The sequence below is a fragment of the Exophiala bonariae genome (assembly GCF_035927105.1).
Source record: "Exophiala bonariae strain CCFEE 5792 chromosome Unknown scaffold_5, whole genome shotgun sequence".
Lineage (NCBI taxonomy): Eukaryota > Fungi > Ascomycota > Eurotiomycetes > Chaetothyriales > Herpotrichiellaceae > Exophiala > Exophiala bonariae.
The window spans coordinates 799,711-822,896 of NW_027042480.1; the positions used below are offsets into that span (position 1 = coordinate 799,711).

A 23,186-nucleotide genomic window follows, 5' to 3' on the forward strand; every position below is an offset into this window, starting at 1 on the left:
GAGAGAAAGTGATGGGCTCGCCGTCATTTCTGAAGGCGAAAGGTGATCGCTCAGATCAAGGACAGGTACGTCGGTTTTTCTGATGGCCAGAACGTCATGTGGAACGATTTTCTCCCTGCTAACCCCGTAGATGTACACCCCGTAGGTGTGCGTTAGGCATTGAAAATATTTCTGAGATAACGTGGTCCTGGTCTCTTTCTTTGACCCATGAGTCGTGCTCTGGTTAGATGCCCATTTCCTGGTAACTCACATTCTAGTTGCAAATCGTACATTACAGAATTGCGAGCGGCTTGAGTTCCATGCTTCCCATATTTGACTTTCGCCCAAACAGCATCTTGTTAGCACCTGCTTTGTACCAGGGAGCAAAGTCAAAAGGGGCGGGGGACGAGTTTGGCAGTCATCGCCTAAGCTGGTGGGATCGCTCCTCAGCCCGTCTCAACACAATGTATTTCTACATTTTGTGTGACTTCGTTCCCTTTACCCCTCAGGATTACCTCACGAAGGAGTAATCACTCTTCACACGAGAAGGAGAACGATCGAGATCCTTTATATCCTTGCATGTCTCATCCTTGCACGTTCTGTATGCTCACCAACGATTTCCGAATTCTTCCTCAGATGAATCCCACTTCCATGGTCAGCATCAACCATGATGATGGTGTTGTTATCAAGTATAGTGGGCTCGCGCATCTGGTAGGCCGGATTGTTCTGGCTGATCGTGATCCAATCACTCATCGACTAGTCGATTGTCAGAGAGAGTGGGCTGATCGACATGGTCCCTTGGTCGCTCCAAATTTGCTGATCTCCCAGCGCCATGTCCGTATCTATGTTGCCCGCTTGTGCACTTTCGATTCGTAGCTTTCTGTTACTCTGTCTCCATCGAGGTTCTCATTCGTGAGTCTCGAATTTGCAGAACCCCGTCGACATGCTTCGGAGGAGGCTTGTCTGGCGGCCTCTGGCCTCTTGACCCTGGGTCCAGCACCGAGCTAGCTAAAGACCGTATTTCGGAAACCGAAGTGGCCTAGGACGATCTCAGTTTCGGTGGAAATCGAAGATAAGCTGGCAATCCTCTGGATCTTGACCATTTTTTTGCCTGTGAACCAAGCAAACAGCGATAACGAGATCCGTTCACGTTTTCATTCATCGTCTCACATGGTGCGAGTGGCGAAGTTTTGAGTCAATCTTTCTCTTCTGTCAACTTGACGAAGCCCGAGATCGACTCGAACGGACGGCAGCATTCAGCATCGACCTGTTTTATCCATGCCCCTACCAGCAGAGTAGTATATCGGAGTCATTGATCCCATCTGTTCGTAGTGGATAACTATTGCTTGCTAATGTGGATGATGAGGATAAGTTGAATCGATACACCAAAGTTCTAGATACAAAGCATGCAAGATTCATATGATCTTAAAGATGAGGTTGGGCTGTATTCGTGATCAGTGAGATAGAGCTGTTGTTTGCGCTCGGATCTCTCACCCGAGGTACCCACCTTCAAGTCCTATCCCGCATATTTAACCAACGTACCGGCGGGCTTAATTCTCACGAAACGCACTCGATTTAGCCTCAATTAAGCAAAAGATTGAACGAACTTCTTCCCACTTTATCATGGTTGAAAGCGATCATGATATAAATAGCGGCCTTGATTCAATCGAATGCCTAGCACCTCACTGGCACCACGTTCTAAACCCCTCCCAAAGAGCACCGCTCTGCACGCTGTTGAATTCCAATAATGATGACGCAAGAAGGCCTACCCTGGCTTTCTCACAAAATTATGGGATGAGTAACAACCAGTGTGAAATGCGAAAACGAATGTTACGGCAACCTCAGAATTCTATCGAGGGGGTTCTCACTATGCAACTGTCCTCGATCTTCATCGGCGACAGCGATAATGCGAAGCGGACTTAGCAGGGGAAGCAATATTGCGTAGAATTCATTATTGGATCATATTAATTGCCTAATTCATAAATGCGCGGTTAACTCCTGGCCACTCGAGCTGTCAAATGTGATGGCCTCTTCGTCCTCGACTTTATCCTCCAATGTGGCAAAGCCAGTATACCCACCATCGATAACACGCTGCACCGCTTGGTAGAATGCCTTGAGGCCACCGAAATAAAAGCGGATGGCGTACTTCTTACCGGGTATATTCTGACCGAAGATCCACGAAGCGGTCTCCTTGAACAGGCTCCCCTCGGCCGCTTGCTCACATTCGCGACTCCACGCCTCTTCCGCCTCCGGGAGAGCCTCGATGAGTTTGGGTTTATTAACGTCGCCAGGCCGTGATCGTCTTCGAAAGCCTTCTGCGCGATCAATGAGACCGCTAATGAGGTCGACGTGGGCTTCGATGGCGGGTGGGAGGTTGGAGAAGGGGCCCTGCGGGCCAGTGATCATGAGCAAATTCGGGAAATTGGGCACAGCGACACCAAGGTAGCTCGTTGGCCCAACAGGATCCCACTTCTCCTTGAGCGTCATCCCATTGCGGCCTCGAATGCGCACGCGGTTGTAGTTCCCCTCGATGGCATCGAAGCCCGTCGCGAATATAATGACGTCCAGTTCGTGAAGCGCACTGCTCGTTTGGATACCTTCAGGGGTGATGGACGTAATGGGGTCCTCGGTCAACAGGACGACCTCGACATTCGGTCGATTGAACTGCTCGAAATAACCTCCATCGCAGAGAGGCCGACGAGCATAGTAGTCATGCGGACTCAATTTTCTGGCCTTTTCCGGATCCTTGACAATTTGTGATATCTTGTTGCGGATGAAAGAGCAGGCTGCTTCATTGCCCTCTCTGTTCGTCGCCAGGTCGGAGAACCCTCCGAAGAAGAAGCGAAATCCATTCCCTTGTTTCCAAAGATCTTCAAAGATTTCTTCGCGACGCTGAGGTGATTTGACCGTGTCAAAAGGGACGGTAGACTCGACAAATCCAAATCCCACGGCAGAATTCTTCACTTGATCAAAGATATCATCGTAATTTTGATTCACCCACTTCCTGTACTCTGGTTGAACCGGCCGGTCTCCGCTGGGCACAGTATACTGTGGATGTCGTTGAAAACATGTCAAAGATTTGACATCCTTGGCGATGTCGGTAATTACCTGTACTCCAGTTGAGCCGCATCCTATTACGCCAACACGCTTGTTGGTGAGATCCAAGTCTTTGGGCCATGCAGCTGTGTGGCAAATTCGACCCTTGAAGGTGCTGATCCCAGATATATCTGGATAGTTGGCCTTCGAGAGTAGACCCAATGCGGTGACAAGATATCGCACACTGTATGTGTCACCGTCACTCAGCTTGATGTCCCATCGATTGGTAGTGCTGTTCCATTCAGCGGAAAGTAATTCAGTATTGAATTGCATATATTTCCCAAGGTCATGTCTTTCAACAACATGCTCTAGATAAGCCAAGACATCAGCCTGCTTCACGTAGTGGTGTGTCCAAGGATAAATCTGGAGGTCTTCTTTATCCCATGAATATCGATAGACGAAGCTCTCGGTATCACTCATCGCTCCAGGGTAGCGATTCCAGTACCAGGTACCACCAGAGCCGCTGGCTGTGTCGATCACTCTTACGGACAAGTTTAATTGCCGTAAACGATACAGCTGATATATTCCACCGAACCCGGCCCCTACCACCAGGGCATCGACCTGTTTTTGAGACATGATGTGGTGAATGGACAGCCAGTACTCAAGCTGGGATGATAAAAAGCAATTGATGACAAGTATCAGAAAGGGATACGCTCACACTGAAGCGATGGATAGTTAAATGGTGATTGTATGCAGTATATGCGCCTACCATGGCTGATCACCCATTTCGACTTCGCCTCCATGGGATTCGATTTCCGATGGAGGCTGAACACATGGCTGCCGGATCCGCATCCACTCATGAGCAAGGTGGAGTCTGGAGTAGCTGTCTAGAGAACCCCCTTTACAGATTATGAGCTTCACTGATCATGAGTTAAGCGATTGCCAAGAATATCAGCCCATAGGCCACCAGATATTGTTCTTTTCCTGAGTAATATTCAATGAATGCTGCGAAGTACTCGGGAGTGGTTCAGAAACATTGCTATTTATTCACGATTACCTCGGTCTGACAGTACTTAGGTAGCATTGTTTGTCATTCCCCAATGAGGGTCTCTTAGCTAGAATGTTGGTCAGACTCAAACCCTTCCCCACGATAATATCGGGTGCGGGGTTTGCCCTTTTTCCCCAGTTCTTAAACCCCTCTCAGGACCATCCATTGATAGCCTCGAGGTTCTAGCACTATCGCAGGCTCTGCATGGCACGCTGCGTGACAAGTTTGCTAGGCTCTAAATCAATACGACGTGACTCTCTTTCCCTCATTCGGAATCGAGCGCAGCTTCAAATGTCCTGGAACCTCTCGTTCATGGATGCCTGTAACCAAGGGCCTTCGCCTTCTCAGCTTCGGGCAAACCTTCAGCACCTCTGGGGGGCAGAATGGGCGAAGGCCCCTGCACGAAATCTAGATGACCCGCTCTGCTGGTGAACATGATATCTCCAGGCCCTTGAGGAGCCTTATTGCTTCCAGAAAGGAACTTCAGTGGGAATCCAATGTCAAAGGGGTAAGCCGTCTCAATTTCGTCGATCTCATCTTGTGACAGCCGGATGGCAAGGGCTTCAATGTTGGACTTCAGATGACTTAATTTTCGCCCACCGATGATTGGAAACACATTCGGAGTCTTGTGCAAGACATATGCCAGGGCGATGGAGGTTATAGGCACAGGTGTCTGTCTGGAAGCCGCGATCTTTTCCAGTACTCGGCTGACCTCTGCTTCCTTGCCTGTGGAGACTGATGGCATGTTGCGACCTTGTTCAGCTGGCTCAGTCTGCTGTGAGGGTTTGAAATATCCGCCTCCTAATGCTCCCCAGGGGGCTATACCCATGCCCTGATCAATGCACATTGGTATTATATCACGCTCAAAGTCCCGCTCAGCAGCCGACCACCGACCCTGATAGACGGAGAATGGTCTCAGACCGTGATGTCTGGCATAGTCATTGGCTTTAACAACGACCCACGCAGGACAGTCACTGATCCCCAGGTATAGCACCTTGCCCGAGGCCACAAGGTGATTGAGGCTCTGCATCAATTCTTCAACGCCAGTTGTCATATCCCAGTAATGAACATATAAGAGATCGATGTAATGGGTTTGCAGCTTCTTGAGTGATGCTTCGACACTCAAAGCAAGGGATTTAGAATTATTCGTAGCGAAGTTGGACTGCTGAAGGGAAGGTTCGGAATAGACCTTGTAGGCACTGGTAAACTTGGTTGCGATCACCATCTCATCCCTCCGATACGGTCCTCGAGATGCCATCCATTCTCCAATCCACTCTTCTGACTGCTCAGATTGATACGAGTTAGCCCTTTTCACGATAAAAGGTCAGTCAAATACGCCCGGAGTTCCGACATCCCACTGGACACCAATGAGTACTCACGTGTCGATGAAATTACCTCCCATCTTGTAGAAGTAGTCGAGGATATCAAATGCAGTTTCCTTGCTGCATTCACCCATCATCTTCGTCCATGCCGTGCCGAAATTCATCGCACCCAGGCATAATGGACTGACATGGACACCCGCTGTTGGCGCCAGCAGACGATGTCGTCCTAGCTGGGACCTGGGTAAAGGGGCTGCTGCTGTAGTCATTGTGAAATCTCTTGCACTGTTGGATTAGCGGAAGGAGAGCTGAGTTTGCTAGGAAAGCTATAACTTCTGCTTTATATGTACCTCCCGAAGAGACTCTCACCGTCCTTTCCATATAGTACACAACGATCATACCGAAATTTATGCATCGGTGATAACGGTCATAACCACTACAGCCGTATACGCAGGTTCTTGGCACTGTTGCCAGGCAATGGGCTAAACTCCACAAGCACAATTACCATACCAAAGTAAAACATACCACTAGTGGATCCAGATAGTTCTCATCCAACTGACACTCGCTTGGGTCAATTACTCGATTGATGCAAATGCTAGCGATGTTGAAGTTATTTCAAGTCGTCCTGCACAACTAGGAGTTGCTTGGCAAGGCTGAAACAACCAATCCTCCCCGCACTTGGAGGCCGCCTCGGCTGGCTGAGGCTCTGAACTGCGGGGTGATAAGGGGCGTTGGTGACAATCACCCAGTGACGTGATAGGCAGTAGCCGAGGAAGTAGAGCGATTATATGATGAGCTTGGAATGCTGCAGAATAATTACTTTCATATTTGCTTAGAATTATCGCTCGAGGTGTCTGGGTCAGATTTCCTCGAAACTACTCTAGGTTTCGATCAAAAATGTCAATCCAGCAGATCCAGTCTCGAGGAATTTATCATGCCCTACCCGTCTATCCAGAGAATGTAAAAGGTTTAACAGCGATCATCACGGGTGCTAATGGGATATCTGGGTACTACATGCTCCGTGTCCTTGCACAAGCCCCTGAGCGTTGGACAAGAATATACTGCCTTTCACGAAGGCCGCCGCTTGTGCCAGGAGGACTGCCACCGAATGCAGAGCACATTGCCCTGGATTTCCTGAAGCAACCTGAAGAGATCGCCCAAGTCTTGAAAGAGAAGAATGTGACGGCCGACCATGTCTTCTTTTTCTCCTACATCCAGGTGGAGCCGAAAGCTGGTGCTGGACTCTGGTCTGACGCCGAAGAGATGTGTCGGGTGAACTCGCTGTTGCTTGATAACTTTTTAGGAGGACTCGTCAAGGCCAATATCAAACCCAAATGCTTTATGCTGCAGACCGGTGCCAAAAACTATGGCGTCCATTTGGGTCCGACAAAGCTTCCACAAGAAGAGTCAGATCCACGCGTCAATCTCGAACCAAATTTTTACTACCCACAGGAAGATTCTTTGTGGAAGTACGCGAAGGAGCAAGGCGTAGAATGGACGATTGGCATGCCAGGTCCCATATTGGGCGCTGTCCCAGATGCAGCAATGAATGCTGCCTTCCCGCTTGCAGTCTATGCGGCCGTTGCCAAGCATAGAAATGTGCCACTTGAATTTCCGGCAGATATCGCTTCGTGGCAGATGTACCAAAGCATGAGTTCAAGTATGATGAACGCATACCTGGAGGAGTGGTCCGTTCTGACAGATGGTGCAAGGAATCAGAAATTCAATGCCTGCGACAATAGTGCCTTCACATGGGAAGGCTGCTGGCCGCGTATTGCTGGCTGGTATGGCATAGATTGGAGCGGGCCTAGTTCGAATGCAAAGTGGATCGAGAAAGAGACTAGATTCAATCCACGGGGATATGGTGAGAAAGGAGTATCAAGGAGGAAGTTCACTTTTGTGGACTGGGCCAAGCGCGATGAAACGAAGAAGGCATGGAAGGAAATCGCCCACACTCATGATCTGCAGCAAAAAGAATTGAAGGATATCGATCGTGTGTTTGGCTTCCTGGACGGTAGTGTAAGCCGCCCTGCTCCATTGGTTTTCAGTACCGACAAGGCTCGCAAGCTGGGATGGCATGGATTCGTTGATTCATCGGAATCAATTCTTGAGGTGTTTGATGATCTAGCCAAGCTCAAAATGATTCCGCCTGTGCCAAAGGTAAATGTCAAGTTCAATTGAAATGCACCCTTTGACACGAGCTTTGTGGTTGATCGGTGGAGAGATAATGGCGCCGCCCATCCGATCCTATGGAGAACGGGAGGAGTCAGAGCAGCTTAAAATTGGCAATACATGCTTGTCGGCCTGTGGGAACAAGAAAAGATCGTCCAGTTATGCTGAGAAAATAAAGTTGTACTCCCTACCTAGGGTATGGATCATCTTTATACATCTTCAACTTTGCCTCGGGACTTTTTTAAACTTTTGTGTATGGAAGACACCCATCCTATGCAAGTGATAAATGCACCTGCCGCCATGCATGAACCGACAAACACAATCAAAGCTTTAAATGTCTGTGCAGGAGTAGAGTCATTGCCACGACTTCTACCGACTTTCAAAAGAGACGAGCTGATTGGCCCTGAGACAATGACTCCCAATCCTCGCCCACATGATAGGAAACTGTAGATCATGTTGGCATCTCGCTCGGCAAACATCGTCCCCATGCGGGGCCATAGCGCAATGAATCCACTAGCGAAAGCTCCGAAGACAAATGCAAAGGCTATCACATATGCTAGTGAGTCTGCGAGGCTCCAAAGAATGAAAGTGGAACCACATGCAACAGTGGCTGAGATCGTAGCCAGCATGTGGACGCTGAATTTGTCGGAAAGCCTGCCAAACGATATCTCGCCGACGATCTGGGCGATATTTGCGACCGCAAGCACCATAGCACCTTTTGAAGTTGAGTATCCTAAGATGGTGGTATATGAAGGAAGGTAGATGAATGGTAGGTAGAATGCCAAGGCTTGAAGGAGGTTGGCTATGAGAAAGAGGTAGAACGTCGGTCGTTGGTAATATCGGTTCGCAGGAGGTAATTCCGTTGCCACACCTTGTTGGGTACTAGGAGCGGAGACATGGCTGTCCTCTGTTGTCGTTTGGGCCGTTCCGTACACAGGCCTTTCGCGGATGAAGAATAGGCAAATGCCGGGAATAACGAAAGCAATTGCGGCCATGGTCAAAAGGGTGATTCTCAGACCATGTTTGTTCAGCATTGAACTTGCGAGGAATCCCCGGGCAACACCAAACAAGTCAAGTACACCGCACAGTAGTCCAAAGAAAAGTCCTCTTCGTTTGACAAACCATGTATTCATTATGATCAAGGATGGCATTTCAACAAGAAGAACTCCAATGCCATATAGTAGTCCTTGTGTTGCAATGAGAGGTTTCACGTCATGGCAAAAGGCGCTACTGAGTAGCCCAATGACAGTTAGAGCCCAACCAAGGATGATATAGTAATGTGGCTTGATCGAGATAGCTTCACATAGGTATGTTATAAATGGGGTTCCGAGGTATGGTATACCGGAACTGAGGACGCCTATCCAGGAGGCAAGTTGATGGTTTGGGAGCGATACTTGATTGGAGTAGTAGTCTTGGAAAACCCCAAATGATAGTGATATACCTGAGTAGAATGAATGGTTAGTGATCGTGTCAACCAGTAAGCCAAGATGAGCACAAACCGAACAGAAGAGCTTCTGAAAATAAAATGGCTATGTAGACCCGGTAGGCAGCCCAGCTGCTGTCTGTCGCATATCGAGAGTCCGCTTGGCCTAGCGAGAGATGATCATTGTCTATGGCAATCGTTGTATCGTGTGCGGCCTTGTTAGGCTCAGTTTCTGTTTTCATTTTCAGGGCGGGGTCGGATGAGGCTGAGATCTGTGGCAAACTAGTAGTATCGTGAACAGGGGCAGACTCCTTCACCATGCTGAGCAATATGCCTTTCGCCTAGGTCGAGAATTTCTTGAATGTGGCTAGGGCCTCTCAGAATTATGTGCATATTATATCACCTTCAGACTTCAAGGATGATCGAGAGTCCCAGTTAAGGGACATTTCGAAATTCCTTGAGTTACCTAATTCTGTGCCGCTTCTGGCAGCTGATTGACACACGGCAGGAAGAGACGCACAGGTCGATGCGCCCGGATTGGGCGTCAGCGGTCTGAATAGTAACGGACCACCAGGGACGGCTGGCTGTGCAAGGGGGAAAGCGAGACCCTCAAGCCGCAGAGGCCGCTGATTGAGCCTCATGGTTCCGCCAGCATTCAACGGTGTAGCGATTGGACGCAACACTTCAAGGGAGAGCAAAAGCAGAGGAAAAGAACCTATAATGGCTGGCAGGACTCTGGGTTCCCCCTCGGGTTGACCAGTGAAAGATGAGTGCGGCTGCTCAGCCCGCCACAAAGAGGAAATCAGGCGGTGTCGTCGGTCTCCCCATCGAAATACGGATACCTGTCAACTAGGATTAAAAGCTTGTTGAGCAGCCCAAATTCATTGGGGCTGAAAACCCAATGGTGGAGGAAGACGCACTGAGCCTTTCTCCGGATATCGGTTGTTGATGGATCTAGATTTCCTGGTGGAGAAAGATCCAGATGAGGCCTTCAGCTCCTGGGACGCTACTGTGAGAGGGAAGGTTTTCAGTCAGCAAGCCATCCTCATGAAACACTTTCCCTATTCAAGTGAACATCCTCGTATCCCGGCTAAACCTTCTCTTGCTAGATGTTAGGGCTGAACCCCAATGTCCACATTCGGAGTCCATAACCTTGTAAGTAAGGATGGTCGACACAAAATTCGCAACGTGGCTCAAGAATAGCAGTGCGCGGGATGAACACGAATCGAACAACCAATTCCTTGGTTCTGAATATGAGCTTCACATTGGCATGTACCCATCTAGTACATGCCTTCTATCAACATGCTTTTAGTCTCTAGTTGGGCGAGTCTGGATTTGCAAGAGCGTTTGATTTGTGTTGTGGGTTACGATGAGTTCAATGGTCATACCAGTCAGTTCTCTTAGGCCAGAACATCATGGTTTCAGGCATCCCACGGTGTTGGCCTCATTTGACACCCTTTACTCACAGAGGGGCCGTCGTCTCTAGTTATATTGCAAACCAGCCAGCCAATTCAGCATCCCATCACAGATGTAAAGTCTCGCACTTCGGCAGCTAATTATTCTCCCCTTAGTTTAAGAATAGCGACTTATCTGCACCTATAATCTTGCCCTTGGGTTCAACGCCTCATCGATGAGTTGGATAGCGGCTTGTGCGCAGCCATATGAAGATTGGTAACCTGCCCCTCCGTGCCCATAATTGTGAACAACCCATACATTGTTGATCCGCTGTTTCTCGATTCTTGCACCGCCTTCGCGCACCGGTCGCAATCCAACTCCATGTCTGATGATATCCAAGTGCTCGATGCCTTTACCGCCAGTGAGGGCGGGACACAGTTCTACTGCCCTCTTCATGATCCGCACTGCAAGACTGGGATCAACCTGAGACTCCCAATTTCCCTTCTGATACGAGCCACCTAATATGGTTCCACCGCCAGCGGCTCTTGACATGACATAGCAGGCTTCATCGTCGCCGTCATCAGTCCCCGAAATGTCCAGCATCTTACCAGCTTCGTTCCGGACAAGCACAATTTGTCCTCGAGCAGGTACGACAGACTTGTCCTCAACTCCACCAAGTCTTGATGCCAGCAGCCCGGTACAATTCACTATCAAGTCAACCTTCCCCGAGGAGTGAATCTTGGGCGTGTTAGCTTCCGAAATATGGTTGAACACAGCACGCTTGAATTCAACGCCGTTCTTGAGACATTGTGAGACCAGCCACGGTAAGTATATTGCCGTGTTGATACAGACAGACGTAAAACTTGTCGCCGAATCTATCCCCGCCCCAAGCCTAGCTTTGGGGACAGAACGGAACTATTGGCGGACGATGTTAGCCAAACAATGGAGCCACTGAAAAAACGCTCACATTAGGAACAACGTCCTTGAACCAAGGGTTTGGTGACAATAGCTCGGCAAACCACTCAGCTGTTGCAGAGCCAACGTCCTTGGTGCGATTGTGAATTTCACATTCTGTGATGTCGTCAACAATGTCCCTAAAAGCGATCTCAGCATTATACCTTGGAAATGGACTCCAGCTTCCGGACGATTTCGAGCGAGGTTTTCTAGTGGAGCCCACGTATTCCTGTCCCACTCTGCCGCCGGTGTTCCACGAACAGAGACACTCCAAGTTGTCAATGACCATTGTCGAAATTCTCTGGATCGACCCTTTCGACTTACGGCATATAGTTGGCTCCTGCCCACGGTGAAGCATACTCGATGTCATAATCGCCTGGCATGTGTTTGGCGGCGACCACAACCTTGTACTCGGGGTTTCGCGACAGAAGCAGAGCTGTTGTCAACCCAGAAACGCCCGCCCTGCACCTCGTCAGTCAAGAGTCTCAGATCGGAGGGAAGCCATCTAATTTTGAAACAGGCCTGAAGGTCTTTGAACCCATCATCCAACTCACCCAACAACGACTATATTCTTTTGCGACATAACGGCTGCAATTGGCGTGACAACATAGATCGAGATCAGAAGTTGGTAGTGTGTGCCTTCATCGTGAAGGTGAAATAGTTTCAGCACTTATGCATTGCAATAATTCGACGGATCTTTTCAAACACGTGTTGGCTGTCTCGCACAACTCCGTACTCGTCGAACATGACTAACGAGAAGCCACGCTATGATGTGCGATAGTCTCCGGCCTTGGAACTTAACCTTCTTGATACATGTAAATCCAGGGTGCACGCTGATATTAAGATCTATTCCAATCCTTTCGGTAGACACATCATGACCTGTGATAACGGACAGATACTCCCAGTCTCCCATTGAGGATTCTTCCCCCAGCGGCACAGTTTGACCGAGCATGAAGCCCATCTCGGAGGTGCCTGGCATTGGATCGAAAAGGGTGAAAGCTTTAGCGCGGTGTCCGCTAGCGCCCTGAGGGTGAGTTTCCTGTGTTCCATCCAAGGCATCTCATGTTCATGCACAACAAGAGGTAAACGCGATGCAAAGATGGCGCTGGCCATGCATATGCAGCATAAAACGGGACATCCTAGGACAGCCGGCCGATATCTACGAAGAGAACATGAAAGTCGAAACCACTGCTTTAAAAGCTGACTTCTCTCCCAAACTCCTACGTCCTGGTCTGGTCTAGTAAGTCTCTCGAGATTTCACGTTCACACTCCGATCTCAGGATGGCAAGCATGGAGAAAACCATCGCATCATACCGCGAACGCCAAGCAGTATTAGAAGAGCGCAACGATGCTTTCGCTCAGGGCATTGCATGGGTCGAAGGAACACTAGTGGCACTGCGCGAAGCACGCATCCCACTGCTCGACCAAGGCTTCCTGCACAGCGACCTGACGTACGACGTGCCCGCCGTATGGGACGGGCGATACTTCCGGCTGGACGACCACCTGTCGCGGCTGGAAGCCAGCTGCGCGAAATTACGTCTACGCCTTCCACTTCCGCGCGACGAGGTGCGCCGAATCCTGGTCGAGATGGTCGCTCAGAGCGGCATTCGTGATGCATACGTCGAGATCATCGTGACGCGGGGTTTCACAAGCGTACGTACCGCCCGTCTCGGTGACACGAGCCAGAACCACCTGTACATGTTTGTCCAGCCGTATGTGTGGGTGATGGAGCCAGAAGACCAACGCAAGGGCGGCGACGCCGTCATCACACGTAGTGTGCGCCGCACGCCGCCAGGCTCGATGGATCCGACGATCAAGAACCTCCAGTGGGGGGACTTGACCCGGGGTGTGTTCGAGGCCGCGGACCGCAACTCAACATATCCGATCCTCACGGACGGCGACGCCCACATCACTGAGGGTGCGGGCTATAACCTCGTGCTGATCAAGGATCGCACGCTGTACACGCCAGACCGTGGCGTTCTGGAAGGCGTGACACGCCGGACCGTCCTCGAGATCGCCGCGTCCCTGGGCTTGGAAGTCCGTCTGCAACCGGTTCCCGTGGAGCTGGCGTATTCCTGTGATGAGATCTTTATGTGCACGACCGCCGGTGGTATCATGCCTGTTACTTCGCTGGATGGCTTGCCGGTTGGGAATGGTGACGAGTGTCGGATGGGGCCGGTCACCAGGTTGATTTGGGATGCTTATTGGGCGTTGCATTATGATCCGGTACATAGTTTCGCTGTTGACTACCGCGAGAGTGGTGCTGGAGGACACCTTGCACCAGGCGCAAATGGTGTGGCATAATGGAGTTTAGAAGCTGACATGAGCAAATAAACCAGCTTCACTAGGATCAGGTTGCATCTCTCATGATCCGGAAGGCACAACTGGTAACGTTCTCTGGCTACATTGTGTTAATTGTGCAACGAGATCTGGGTCCGGGTCCATAGGCAAAAATCGAACGGGAGGTCTACGACGACAAAGGAAGGAAAGTATGAATGGAGCAGCAAATCAGTATATAAACCTCTGAATGAGTATTGATTCAACTGGATCTAACGATAATACCGCTCTGTACCGCGGTTGCGATGCCCATCCCAACGCCACCGCTAACATACAAGTTGATGCTCTTTGCCTGTCCTGTCAAGAATCCTTGACGTCTAAATAGATAGGTCGCACTCAAAAAATTGCCTGGGGCATTGTTCATTAGAGAAGCATTTGCCCGTCCAAATCTTCATCTTCGGCCTCCGAGTCCTCAACTTCAATCGGTGGGTGGGCTTGCTTAAGGCTTGGAGTGACTTTTCCTCGTCTTGGTGTGAGCTCATCACTTGTCGAATTCGTGTTAGGAAATTCTTCACTTTGACTGGGTTCTAGTTGCTGCGTCTCAGGTATCTCCCTGTCGTCGACGATTGGACCGATCTCGACGGCAGTTCGACCTGCATTTCGTTTTCTTTTCCGATCAATTTGACCATGCGAGAGAGACCCATCGCTCACCGGGGAGAAGTGGGAGCCTGAATCCGCTTTGACCTTCACTGCAGTATTCTCTTCGCGTTTGTTCGACTTATTTGGGCTCCGTCTGCATGCCGGTGCAGCAAACTGGGCTAAGGCTGCATAACTTGCCAAGGCCTCATCCCTGGCCGAGGGCGCATAACTTGCCAATCCAGACAAGTATTCTGTAAATGTGCTATCCGATCGTTTATGCCCATTGTCGCTGTTTACGTTAAATTGGCTGCGAGGTTGGCGTTTTGTATTTTCGTGCTCCTCATCTTGTTGCCTCAGGTCGGCAACAAGGCTAGCAGGTGAGTTGTGTAAAAATCTTGCCGAAGTCAAGCCTTCTGTCTTGCGAGCTGGAGCCGGACTTTTGGTTTTAGCGGAAGGAATGTCAGCTTCACCACGTTGCCTGGTAGCCTGCTGTCTCCGCGAAAATCGTGGTGAAGAGGGTGGCTGAGAACTGTTCTCATCAGCCTTGTCAACCGTCTCGTTATGTCTGGTTAGGCGTCGAGACGTCATTCGATCTCTAGTTTCCTGTCGTTGATCTGGAAAGGAATCGACAGTACGTGATGTGTGTGGGTGTTCGGGAACCTGTCTAAACTCGTCAAATCCTTGTTCTGCTTGCTGCACATCTTCCTTGCTTGTGGGGAGATCACCCGTGTCCGATAGAGCTGATTTGGTCCGTTCCCCGAGCATGATGCTACCAACATCTGGGATGTCATAGGATGATGTTTCTTCTTCTTGCCGCCTATGAAGTTCAAGAATCAAATCCCTTAACCGGGTCCTCAGGTCTTCACTTCGAATGTGGTCTGGCCACAGTTGAGTACTTTCTTCCCTCTGAAGTATCCTGGCGACGAAATTATCAGGGTCTGCAATGAACTGTTCCAGATACATGCAGAGATAGAGACCACAGTCACTGTAATTCCTCTGCGTGGGAATGCCCTTAGCAGTCATCCCTTTTATCGCAGCGTCTTCAATGTCAAGATTTTGCTTGTCTTTGGCTTCGGCTTTAATGTAACTCTTGAGGATAGCGCATGTTCCTGAGCGTGGCATCCCAAGTGAATCGAGCGTAATAATGATTGGCTTGTCAAGTGCGTATTTAGGTAACGACCGGCGTGGCTGCTTGCGTTTGTTGAGGGATTTCTTCTGGAATGGAGGCTTCTCAATCTGATTCAATTCACTGTCATTAAGACTGAGTTCAGCAAATGAGTTTTGCGTCTCTGTTGTAGGTGCCATGTTGCTCTCGTCCCACTCCGTCATCACATCTGAGATGATTTGTGGTTTGTCTGTGTGAGTTTCATCTTGGCGCTGAATTCCAATTTCTGAAGTCGTGTCGACCTGAATCCCATTCTCTTCTTTCGGTGGATCGCTCAGATATGGCAGGTTACAAATAATCGCGAGATACCAATGCAGATTTTCATTGACAGGCACCACAACGAAATCTCGGTTGAAAATATTGATAGCTTTTGTCCAGCGACTAACGGCAGCAAAGTCGATACTTCTTGCTTTTGCATTTTGCGTCAAACGTTCGAAAAAGTATGTGTTGAAGAAATGAGTTCTTTTGTGCAGCTCCGGGTTGTGCTGTTCCATGAAAGTCTCAAGATATTGCATGAAAAATGATATTAGGTTATCATTTAAGAACTCATCCTCACCGAGACGATCGAGATCTTCAAAAGGAACGGTCGCAGACCGCTTTCCAGGTTTTGGATAAACGAGATCTCGTGACCATCGCGGTCCTAATATACCAGTCGCGGCTAGTTGAGGTTCAGGATCAGCGTAATCTCGAGAATCATCCACATCTGGCCCATGCTGACGGTATCCCGTCTGTCTTTGCAACCCGTCACGCTCGGGGTCCTCCACCTTGGTCCGGGTAGTACGTCTTTGTGCTCTCTGTTCTTGCTGGGCTCGCTGGACGTCAGCTGTGGCAGCTGGCGGTCTGCCAGAAGCACGCTCTGATCCAGAAATAACAGTTGGCGGTCGAACCTCTTTCGTGGGTGCATCGAGAAGATCAACCATACGGTGACTTCTCCCTGCTTTCTGATTTGTGGAGGCACGCAGTTGGCTCGTTATCGGAAGGTCATCTTTTGGACCTGGGTTCTCCAAGTGCACAGACCGGCCGGCCGATTGTTTCTTCGCAATTTCGAGTGCCTTATTCATCCACTCCCTAAAATGGTCAGCATCTAGTTAGTCGGGTGCGAGTTGGACTTACTCATCCTTTTGCAGCATCTTCAACTGTAAATTAGCTTTTTGCACAAATCTTCGGAACTCTGCTGCTCCTTCACGAGACTCAAATTTAAGATGGAGGTCTTCACTACCGTCAGCGGTCTGTGGGTACCGAATGATGACGCTGCTGTTGTCATCGTGGAAAAATTTGATTATCTTGGTGATTGAAAATGGAGCCAATATCGAATCATCAGATAGGGAAGGGTTCTGAAATCTGATGTCAAACTCTCTCGACTCAGGCGTAGAGTGAATGACAAATGCATTGGAATTGTCAAGTTTGGAACAGACCACCTCTGAAAGGGGGAATGTAATGAAATTACCCGCAAGGAGGGCATTGGTCAATTTTGAACCTCGCAGTTGCTGTCGTGGCCTGGCCGATGACGAAGAAGTGCCAATTTGTACACCCTTGATACGTGTTTCCATTCGCGTCTCGGATTGGTTCTTGATTTTAGGTTGCGGTTCTGGTACTTTCGTTGATAGACCAAAATAGGGAGACATGATCTGCCTTGAGGCACGCTTGAAGGGAGGCTGAACAGGGGATGAGCTGCTGAGTAAATGATCTTTCTCCTGTTTTCTCCGCTTTGCAGAATTCTTGGTAAACCTGTCTTCATGTTCTGGCGAGGGGGAGGTATGTCTTGATAATCTCGATAGATCAACGGAAACGACTTGTTTGTTCCCCACCACAAGGCCATTTCGGACCGCTTCGGGGTGCTGCTTCTGCGACAATGCGGGTTTCCTCGGCCTGGGATCTGATGGTGGACTCAGTTGTAGTTCATCAGGAGAGTCATCAATATTGCTTTGGCTATTATTATCCACCCTTATGGCGGACCCGGGGGATGCCCCGGGCTTGCTAGGGTGGGCCACCTTCAGTCTCTTGTTCGGGATGTCGTGATCATTGGCGCGAGGTCCAGGGTTGACCTTGGGACTACTTATGGAGTACTGAAGTTGTCCTTCGCGCGGGGCCTGCCTCATGACACTTTCAAACTCTGCTCTCGAATTGTTCGTCGTCGGTTGGTCTAAGGTATTGATCGGCCGGTGCCCACCGGTCTAGATTCACTATCAGATAAAGTTTTCCACCAACGCACACGAGGACATACCACAAAAGATGATTTTCTCGTCATCATGGGATCTGGGATGGTTGTCGCGTCAGGTTCACGGGTACTGTGAAGTCTCTTAGTAGTCGGACGCAAGTGATGTAAAGTCGTTTTGCCATACGACACTGTGGCCATCAACTTGGACTCTTCTCGCGGTGCTCTGGTCAAGACCGTATGCGGGTGTGAGCGTGAGTAGTCAAAACTGAAAGTGAAGAATTCAGCCATGGTCCTGTGAAGGATGCAGGGGAGATATGGGCATACGTTTGGGTGGAGGGTTTCCTGGAGGGAGGAGGATGGGGATGATTGTCTTCTTCATCACTATTTAACTGAGATGTGTTAGATGTGTTGTTTGATCAACACACAATGCTGAGATGACTCACTACGATTGGATCACATTCAGCATTGTCATGTAGGCTCAGGAAGCCTTTGACGTTGCTGGGCTTGCGTTGTCTGGGACTGGAACGACTGCGGGGCATCTGGACCCGAGAATTGAATGACCGGGTAATGGATGCATGAGAGGCGACAACAGGAGGTGCGCGGTCGTGGATCCTCTGGCTGGGAATGCGAATGTGGTTGTGGTTGTCTGGTACACTGCCAGGTTGCGCGCCCGGTTCGGATTTGTGTTCAGGATCGGATATGAGGTTGGCTGGGTTGAAGGCGGAAACCACACTCTGTAGGCCATCTAGAACTGCGTCTGTCCATTTGAGGGGCATTGACTTCTTGATTGTGCATGTCCCACGTGTAGGCGAGTAAATTCACGTTGTGGGCGGGAGTCTACCGACCATATCGAGACATGTCGTTGGTGGGGAATCACTTTGAATCTCAAGCGACCACCAGAGTTCAAGTTGGCTTCAAATTGCGGAATGATGCAGACAGTCACGTGAATGCAAGGTACGGACAAAGCCTCCGGGCCCGGGGCATGGTTCTAGGCGTAAACTTACTCGTAGCCTAATGGACAGAGCCTCAAGCGAGAGCATCCCGCTAATAGATGCCTGGCCGGTTATGGGCGCGTGTGGGTTATGTCAGCATCGTTGTCGGTTGTCATAAATATCATCTGTGTTTCGACATTCTGAATTGTACGAGTACTGTTTGCATTGGTCAGTCCAAACGGAGATCAAACCGTTGGTGACATGGCATAGAAACACATTGACCCAAAAAAGTAGCCACGCTGTTGATCAGATGCCGCAGACCATTATCTGCATTTCGGGCATTTATCCAGGAAAACTACAAGTGACCTAAGTCGGCGGGCACCACACAGTAATGATATGTTCCGGGGTTACTCTGACTTTCACATCCAGTTACATCTCCGAGGACACATTGACTCTCCACGAGGGGTTGCCAGCTCGCCCAGCTCCTCTCGTCTTGCTGTGTAGAACTTTCCAGTACATAATACAGGGCCTTCTGATGGCCTGGCCTTTGAATCCATTCCAAAGCTCCTAGGAAGTAGTAGGTTTCTTGGTCTTTTCGGCATCATCGTGCAATGTGAGGCGCCGCCTTTCAGTGCCCCCATGACTAGGTGGGCCGCTCACCTTCTGCTGGCGAGCCTCGTCCAAGGCCGATCGCTGGGCGATGCTATCATCGTGGCTTTTCCACACGATGTTTGTGTCCGGGGGAAATGCCAGTATTCGCTTGATTGTTTCTCTGCCCTCGAGTCAGTATAGAAGGTATCAGAGGGTTCCACTATGCTTACCTGATCTTGATATTGCGACCCCCATCATTTCTCGTCCAGACACTGAGCACATCCTCCCCGCTTCGGACACTGAGCACTGCACCACATACCTCTTCACCAGCTTCCATAAACTGGTCGCCAATGATTGCGAGCAAGAGGTCTTCCCAATAACGATCTGCTACACCTTTCTTTAGACGCACGATCCATTTGCCTCCTCTTTTGTTCGCTTCGTCTTCCCAAACTGGGCGAATTCCGTCCTTGAAAATGTGGTAATCGGAGACTGTGGGTAATAACGACGGCCGCTTCAGATGGCAATATATCTTCCAAAAGTCTTCAGCACTGCCAATCGCAGCCAGCTTCAAGGTGGATTTTTCATAGTCGGAGAACTTGTTTGCCGGAGGGCGATAGAAGAGGTTCCAGGTGTTGCGAAGGGCGTGTTCTGCGGGAGAACTAGATGCTGCAGGTGATCGCGCAATTTCCGCTGGGAGGGTCTCTGCTGAATTGTCCGCCTCCTTCTCTTTCTTCTCCTTGGACGAAAAGTCAAAGCCAGAGCCGGTTCCTGGGGTCTTTGGGGTTTTGGCCGATCCAAATGAAGCGAAGGCACCACTTCCTAGGCCAAAGGCAGAGGATGCGCCGACCGAGGGTGACTTGGTGGCCGAAGGGGATAGTGCGTTGAAGGGATTGTTCTTGCCGTGTGAGGAGGAATCACCGAACCGTCTACTATTGAAGGATCGGGGTGAATCTGTTTTGTTGCCGTCCTTGGTGTCCTGGTCTTTCATGGACAGCGAGAGCTTTCCGGTGCTTCGTACATATTAGTGAGTGGTCAAGATCCAAGCCGAAAGCAGGAAAGAAACTCACTTTGAGCGCCTCGTCCATAAATTTGCGTTTTCCATGAGGGAAAAGTAGAAGGACTACCGTCGGACGGCCAGAAGATTCAAGCCGAGTGGAGTAGCAGACCGACACCCAATCGAACAATTGCCAGGTCTTCGATAGAAGCGGTGCACGACTTGAGGGCAAGGACGGGCTACTTGGTAGGTGACTAGACAGGGTAGTGTAGTGGGAAGATGGGGTCGAGTCGAATGGGCAGTGTTTTGGGAATGTGTAAATGGTGAATAGAAATGCGAAAGAAATCCCAGATGATGTTGTTACATGCGTCGAATGGAGGATGAAGCGAAGGTGTGAAGACAGTGGTGAATGGGAGTTGAAGTTGATGTACACAATAATGTTTGAGGATTGTAGTGGTGGAAATATGGGAGGAGCAAGTCGGTTAGAGAAGTGCAGGAGTGTTGCGAATGAAGTTCGAGTTGATAAGTGGAGGTCGCGGTGAAGTCTGAGCCTTGACTTGAGGTGCCTCTCGCCTTCAAGTCCTTCTCTGCCCTTGCAGGTGCACCCTCGCACCGAAATCGTCCCCCCAAGTCGACGGTTGGTGCCACCAATCGAACGCCAAAGCCTGCGGTAAGTGTGCCCCAGTTTCTTTGAACGCGCTTAGGCCCCTTCCAGGCTAGTAGAGAAGGCTCTTTAGGGACAGACAAGGCTAAACACGACGCTTAATGCAATCTGCAGGGTGGCCATCCGCGAAGGGTTTGCGCCATCTTCTTTGTGAACGGTGCCAATGTTGGCTAATCCATTTCAGGTCCAGCCCGATTTTTGCTCTCAACCTCAAGTCGACTTTTATTCGATTTCTCAATTCTTTTTTTCCTCTTCAAATCTTCAGACCACCAACTCAAATCATCGTCAGCTATGACCATCGTCGCCATGAAGCTGGTGACTCCGATGTGTGTGTCGAGAATACCTGCATTGCAGCAAATCCGCATCTAAAACCATCATCACGAGGGCCCCTGTGGCTGCCATGATGCGGTGATGACCTGATTGACGGAACAATCTTTACAGCCTTTGTATCTCTTATCAACTGATTCCTAGAATGTGTGTAACTGCTTTCCGTGTCTTCCCCGATAGCTGCTTGATGAAATTATCACCTCTGGTAAGCCGAAAACCCAGCCGCACTCCAACGATTCCACATCGGCGCTGGCAGGGCATGAGGTCAAAGGCACTGTCTGAACAGTCACATTCGTACTTCCTTCTCGAATCATAACATTTGGGGTTGACACTGATCATAGAATTTGTATAGCGTTCCTACTGCCTACTGGATGGTCGTGTGCGCCGATTGCAGTTCTATTACTATTTTCCTAGTCTCCGCGTTTCTCAATATGTCGTCAACGTTGACTTCTTTTTGAGATTGACGCAACCGAGTCTGGACATGCTCATTATCCAAAGGATTACCTTCGAGCGATTCTCATACCGCGTCCATACTTGCACGTGAAGTCAACTGCTCATTCTGATTGCCCAGTTTGGAAATTTGCAAAAACGCGTCCACGCCGTACCCTTCTAAACTGTGCAGTTCAAGGCCGCCTGCCCAGTATTCTGCATAAACTCGACTCATTGGCAAGCCCATCCCCAGCCTGAAATCCGGTGGTCGCGATGCGAGTGTGCTGAGGGAGGAATCCCGGATTTTGCCTTTGGTCCCAAGATTGCCTGACAGTCGTACTTCTTGCATGGTTCCTGCAAGGGTTGGTACATCTCTAAAGTTCTCCAATCGAGATGCACTTCGTGGCCCCTTGTTGAAGGACCAGAGAAATGGAATGATATCACGAGGGATCCCACCGCCCTGGTCGGAAATGCGAATGACCACATTTTGAGGTGCCTCGCAAATCAACACCTCGATCGGAGGCGGAGGTTTCTTCGTGGTACGAAACCGTTGCATGACTGCTTGTACCGAATTTCGTAACAGTTCCCCTATAATGTATTCCAGATGGCTCAGCACGTAAGGGAAAGTGGCATTCGTATGACCTTGTATTTTGATTTCCGGAATGGCCATCTCGGAAGATGCCGAGGACCTGCACATCTCTCGGGAGAGACTACCACACCGTTCTATGACTTCTTTGGCATTGCAACGAAGGAGTACCTCGCCAACAAACTCATTCTCTGAACTAGGTTGCGCCACATGCCATGGCGAATTGTATGTCTCGGTGAGTGCCAGATGCTGTTCAGCAATGACTCTTCGCGAAATTCGAGCTCGTAACATGGCTTGAACGAAATTGTCCATGGTGTCGGGCGAAACCAATTCCTGACATTCGAGAACTCCGACAACGAGATTGGGTATAACAGACAAATGTTCTTGCAAATTCTCGCTGATTACCTTGCAAAAAGCATCATTTTCCTCGACAGTTCTGATGACCGGAAAGCGCCGAAAGCTCTCGAAGGATTTGTAGTATAACTCATAGACCATGGAAAGATGTGGGTTCGTGACCACAACATAGGGTAGGCGTTGTATTTCTCGGAGCCGGTGGGCAAGTCTGGCCATTGTTTAGATATGTGTATCTAGAGGTTAATGTGTAGGGGGTCAACCTTGTAGGCAGTTCCATCCGAACATAGTTGGCAGAACTGAGAAGACGACTTTCAGTCAGGGTGCGGCCGAAGAAGAACAGCTGCCTCAAGCTGATGGGTCGATTAGGGCGATCGACCCAGCTGGACGTGTTTGTTAGAAAGAGAGGTCAGGGTCAGCGCGGTGCGATCAGACTTACTCGTCCAATGCTGAAGCTGGTCGCCATGCTGGTGGATTTCTTACAGCCGTAGAAGAGGCATGTCGGCTCAATAGAACTGTGGGAAAGGCATTGTTGATGTAATTCAAGCCGCGCCGCCTGGAAATGCAGGCGACTTGGAGCATTTGATATCACCGCACGGAGGGGGCCAACAGAATCATGGAGGAGGCTTTGAACAAGATGTGGTCATGGTTTCTGCGCTCGTTGGTCGCTGGCGTTGGCTCGTGTGATGGTTGTACAGAGAGTCATTGGAGGGGAGATGAGGAGTCACACAGCAGTTGGAGTCGAGA

The 23,186-nt window shown here is 49.8% G+C and overlaps 8 protein-coding genes across 8 annotated transcripts; 2 read left to right on the forward strand and 6 right to left on the reverse strand.

Annotated features, from left to right (window-relative positions):
- Positions 1–1,956: 1,956 nt before the first annotated feature.
- On the reverse strand, positions 1,957–3,651 carry LTR84_011053 (uncharacterized protein; the record flags this gene model as incomplete). Its single annotated transcript, XM_064854586.1, has 1 exon — positions 1,957–3,651. The coding sequence occupies one exon, from the start codon at positions 3,649–3,651 to the stop codon at positions 1,957–1,959; it is 1,695 nt and encodes a 564-aa protein (XP_064709312.1).
- A 2,628-nt stretch (positions 3,652–6,279) lies between these two features.
- LTR84_011054 (uncharacterized protein) lies at positions 6,280–7,563 on the forward strand (the record flags this gene model as incomplete). Its single annotated transcript, XM_064854587.1, has 1 exon — positions 6,280–7,563. The coding sequence occupies one exon, from the start codon at positions 6,280–6,282 to the stop codon at positions 7,561–7,563; it is 1,284 nt and encodes a 427-aa protein (XP_064709313.1).
- Positions 7,564–7,763: 200 nt separating this feature from the next.
- On the reverse strand, positions 7,764–9,297 carry LTR84_011055 (uncharacterized protein; the record flags this gene model as incomplete). Its single annotated transcript, XM_064854588.1, has 2 exons — positions 7,764–8,995; positions 9,054–9,297. The coding sequence occupies 2 exons, from the start codon at positions 9,295–9,297 to the stop codon at positions 7,764–7,766; spliced, it is 1,476 nt and encodes a 491-aa protein (XP_064709314.1).
- Positions 9,298–10,573: 1,276 nt separating this feature from the next.
- On the reverse strand, positions 10,574–11,909 carry LTR84_011056 (uncharacterized protein; the record flags this gene model as incomplete). The annotated part of the gene is made up of 5 exons (XM_064854589.1): positions 10,574–11,287; positions 11,340–11,443; positions 11,491–11,594; positions 11,651–11,788; positions 11,881–11,909. The coding sequence occupies 5 exons, from the start codon at positions 11,907–11,909 to the stop codon at positions 10,574–10,576; spliced, it is 1,089 nt and encodes a 362-aa protein (XP_064709315.1).
- A 698-nt stretch (positions 11,910–12,607) lies between these two features.
- LTR84_011057 (uncharacterized protein) lies at positions 12,608–13,630 on the forward strand (the record flags this gene model as incomplete). Its single annotated transcript, XM_064854590.1, has 1 exon — positions 12,608–13,630. The coding sequence occupies one exon, from the start codon at positions 12,608–12,610 to the stop codon at positions 13,628–13,630; it is 1,023 nt and encodes a 340-aa protein (XP_064709316.1).
- A 396-nt stretch (positions 13,631–14,026) lies between these two features.
- Positions 14,027–18,341, reverse strand: LTR84_011058 (uncharacterized protein; the record flags this gene model as incomplete). Its single annotated transcript, XM_064854591.1, has 6 exons — positions 14,027–16,475; positions 16,521–17,581; positions 17,632–17,695; positions 17,750–17,830; positions 17,890–17,954; positions 18,009–18,341. The coding sequence occupies 6 exons, from the start codon at positions 18,339–18,341 to the stop codon at positions 14,027–14,029; spliced, it is 4,053 nt and encodes a 1,350-aa protein (XP_064709317.1).
- A 723-nt stretch (positions 18,342–19,064) lies between these two features.
- On the reverse strand, positions 19,065–20,190 carry LTR84_011059 (uncharacterized protein; the record flags this gene model as incomplete). The annotated part of the gene is made up of 3 exons (XM_064854592.1): positions 19,065–19,269; positions 19,319–20,098; positions 20,156–20,190. The coding sequence occupies 3 exons, from the start codon at positions 20,188–20,190 to the stop codon at positions 19,065–19,067; spliced, it is 1,020 nt and encodes a 339-aa protein (XP_064709318.1).
- A 1,400-nt stretch (positions 20,191–21,590) lies between these two features.
- On the reverse strand, positions 21,591–22,658 carry LTR84_011060 (uncharacterized protein; the record flags this gene model as incomplete). Its single annotated transcript, XM_064854593.1, has 1 exon — positions 21,591–22,658. The coding sequence occupies one exon, from the start codon at positions 22,656–22,658 to the stop codon at positions 21,591–21,593; it is 1,068 nt and encodes a 355-aa protein (XP_064709319.1).
- Positions 22,659–23,186: the final 528 nt, after the last annotated feature.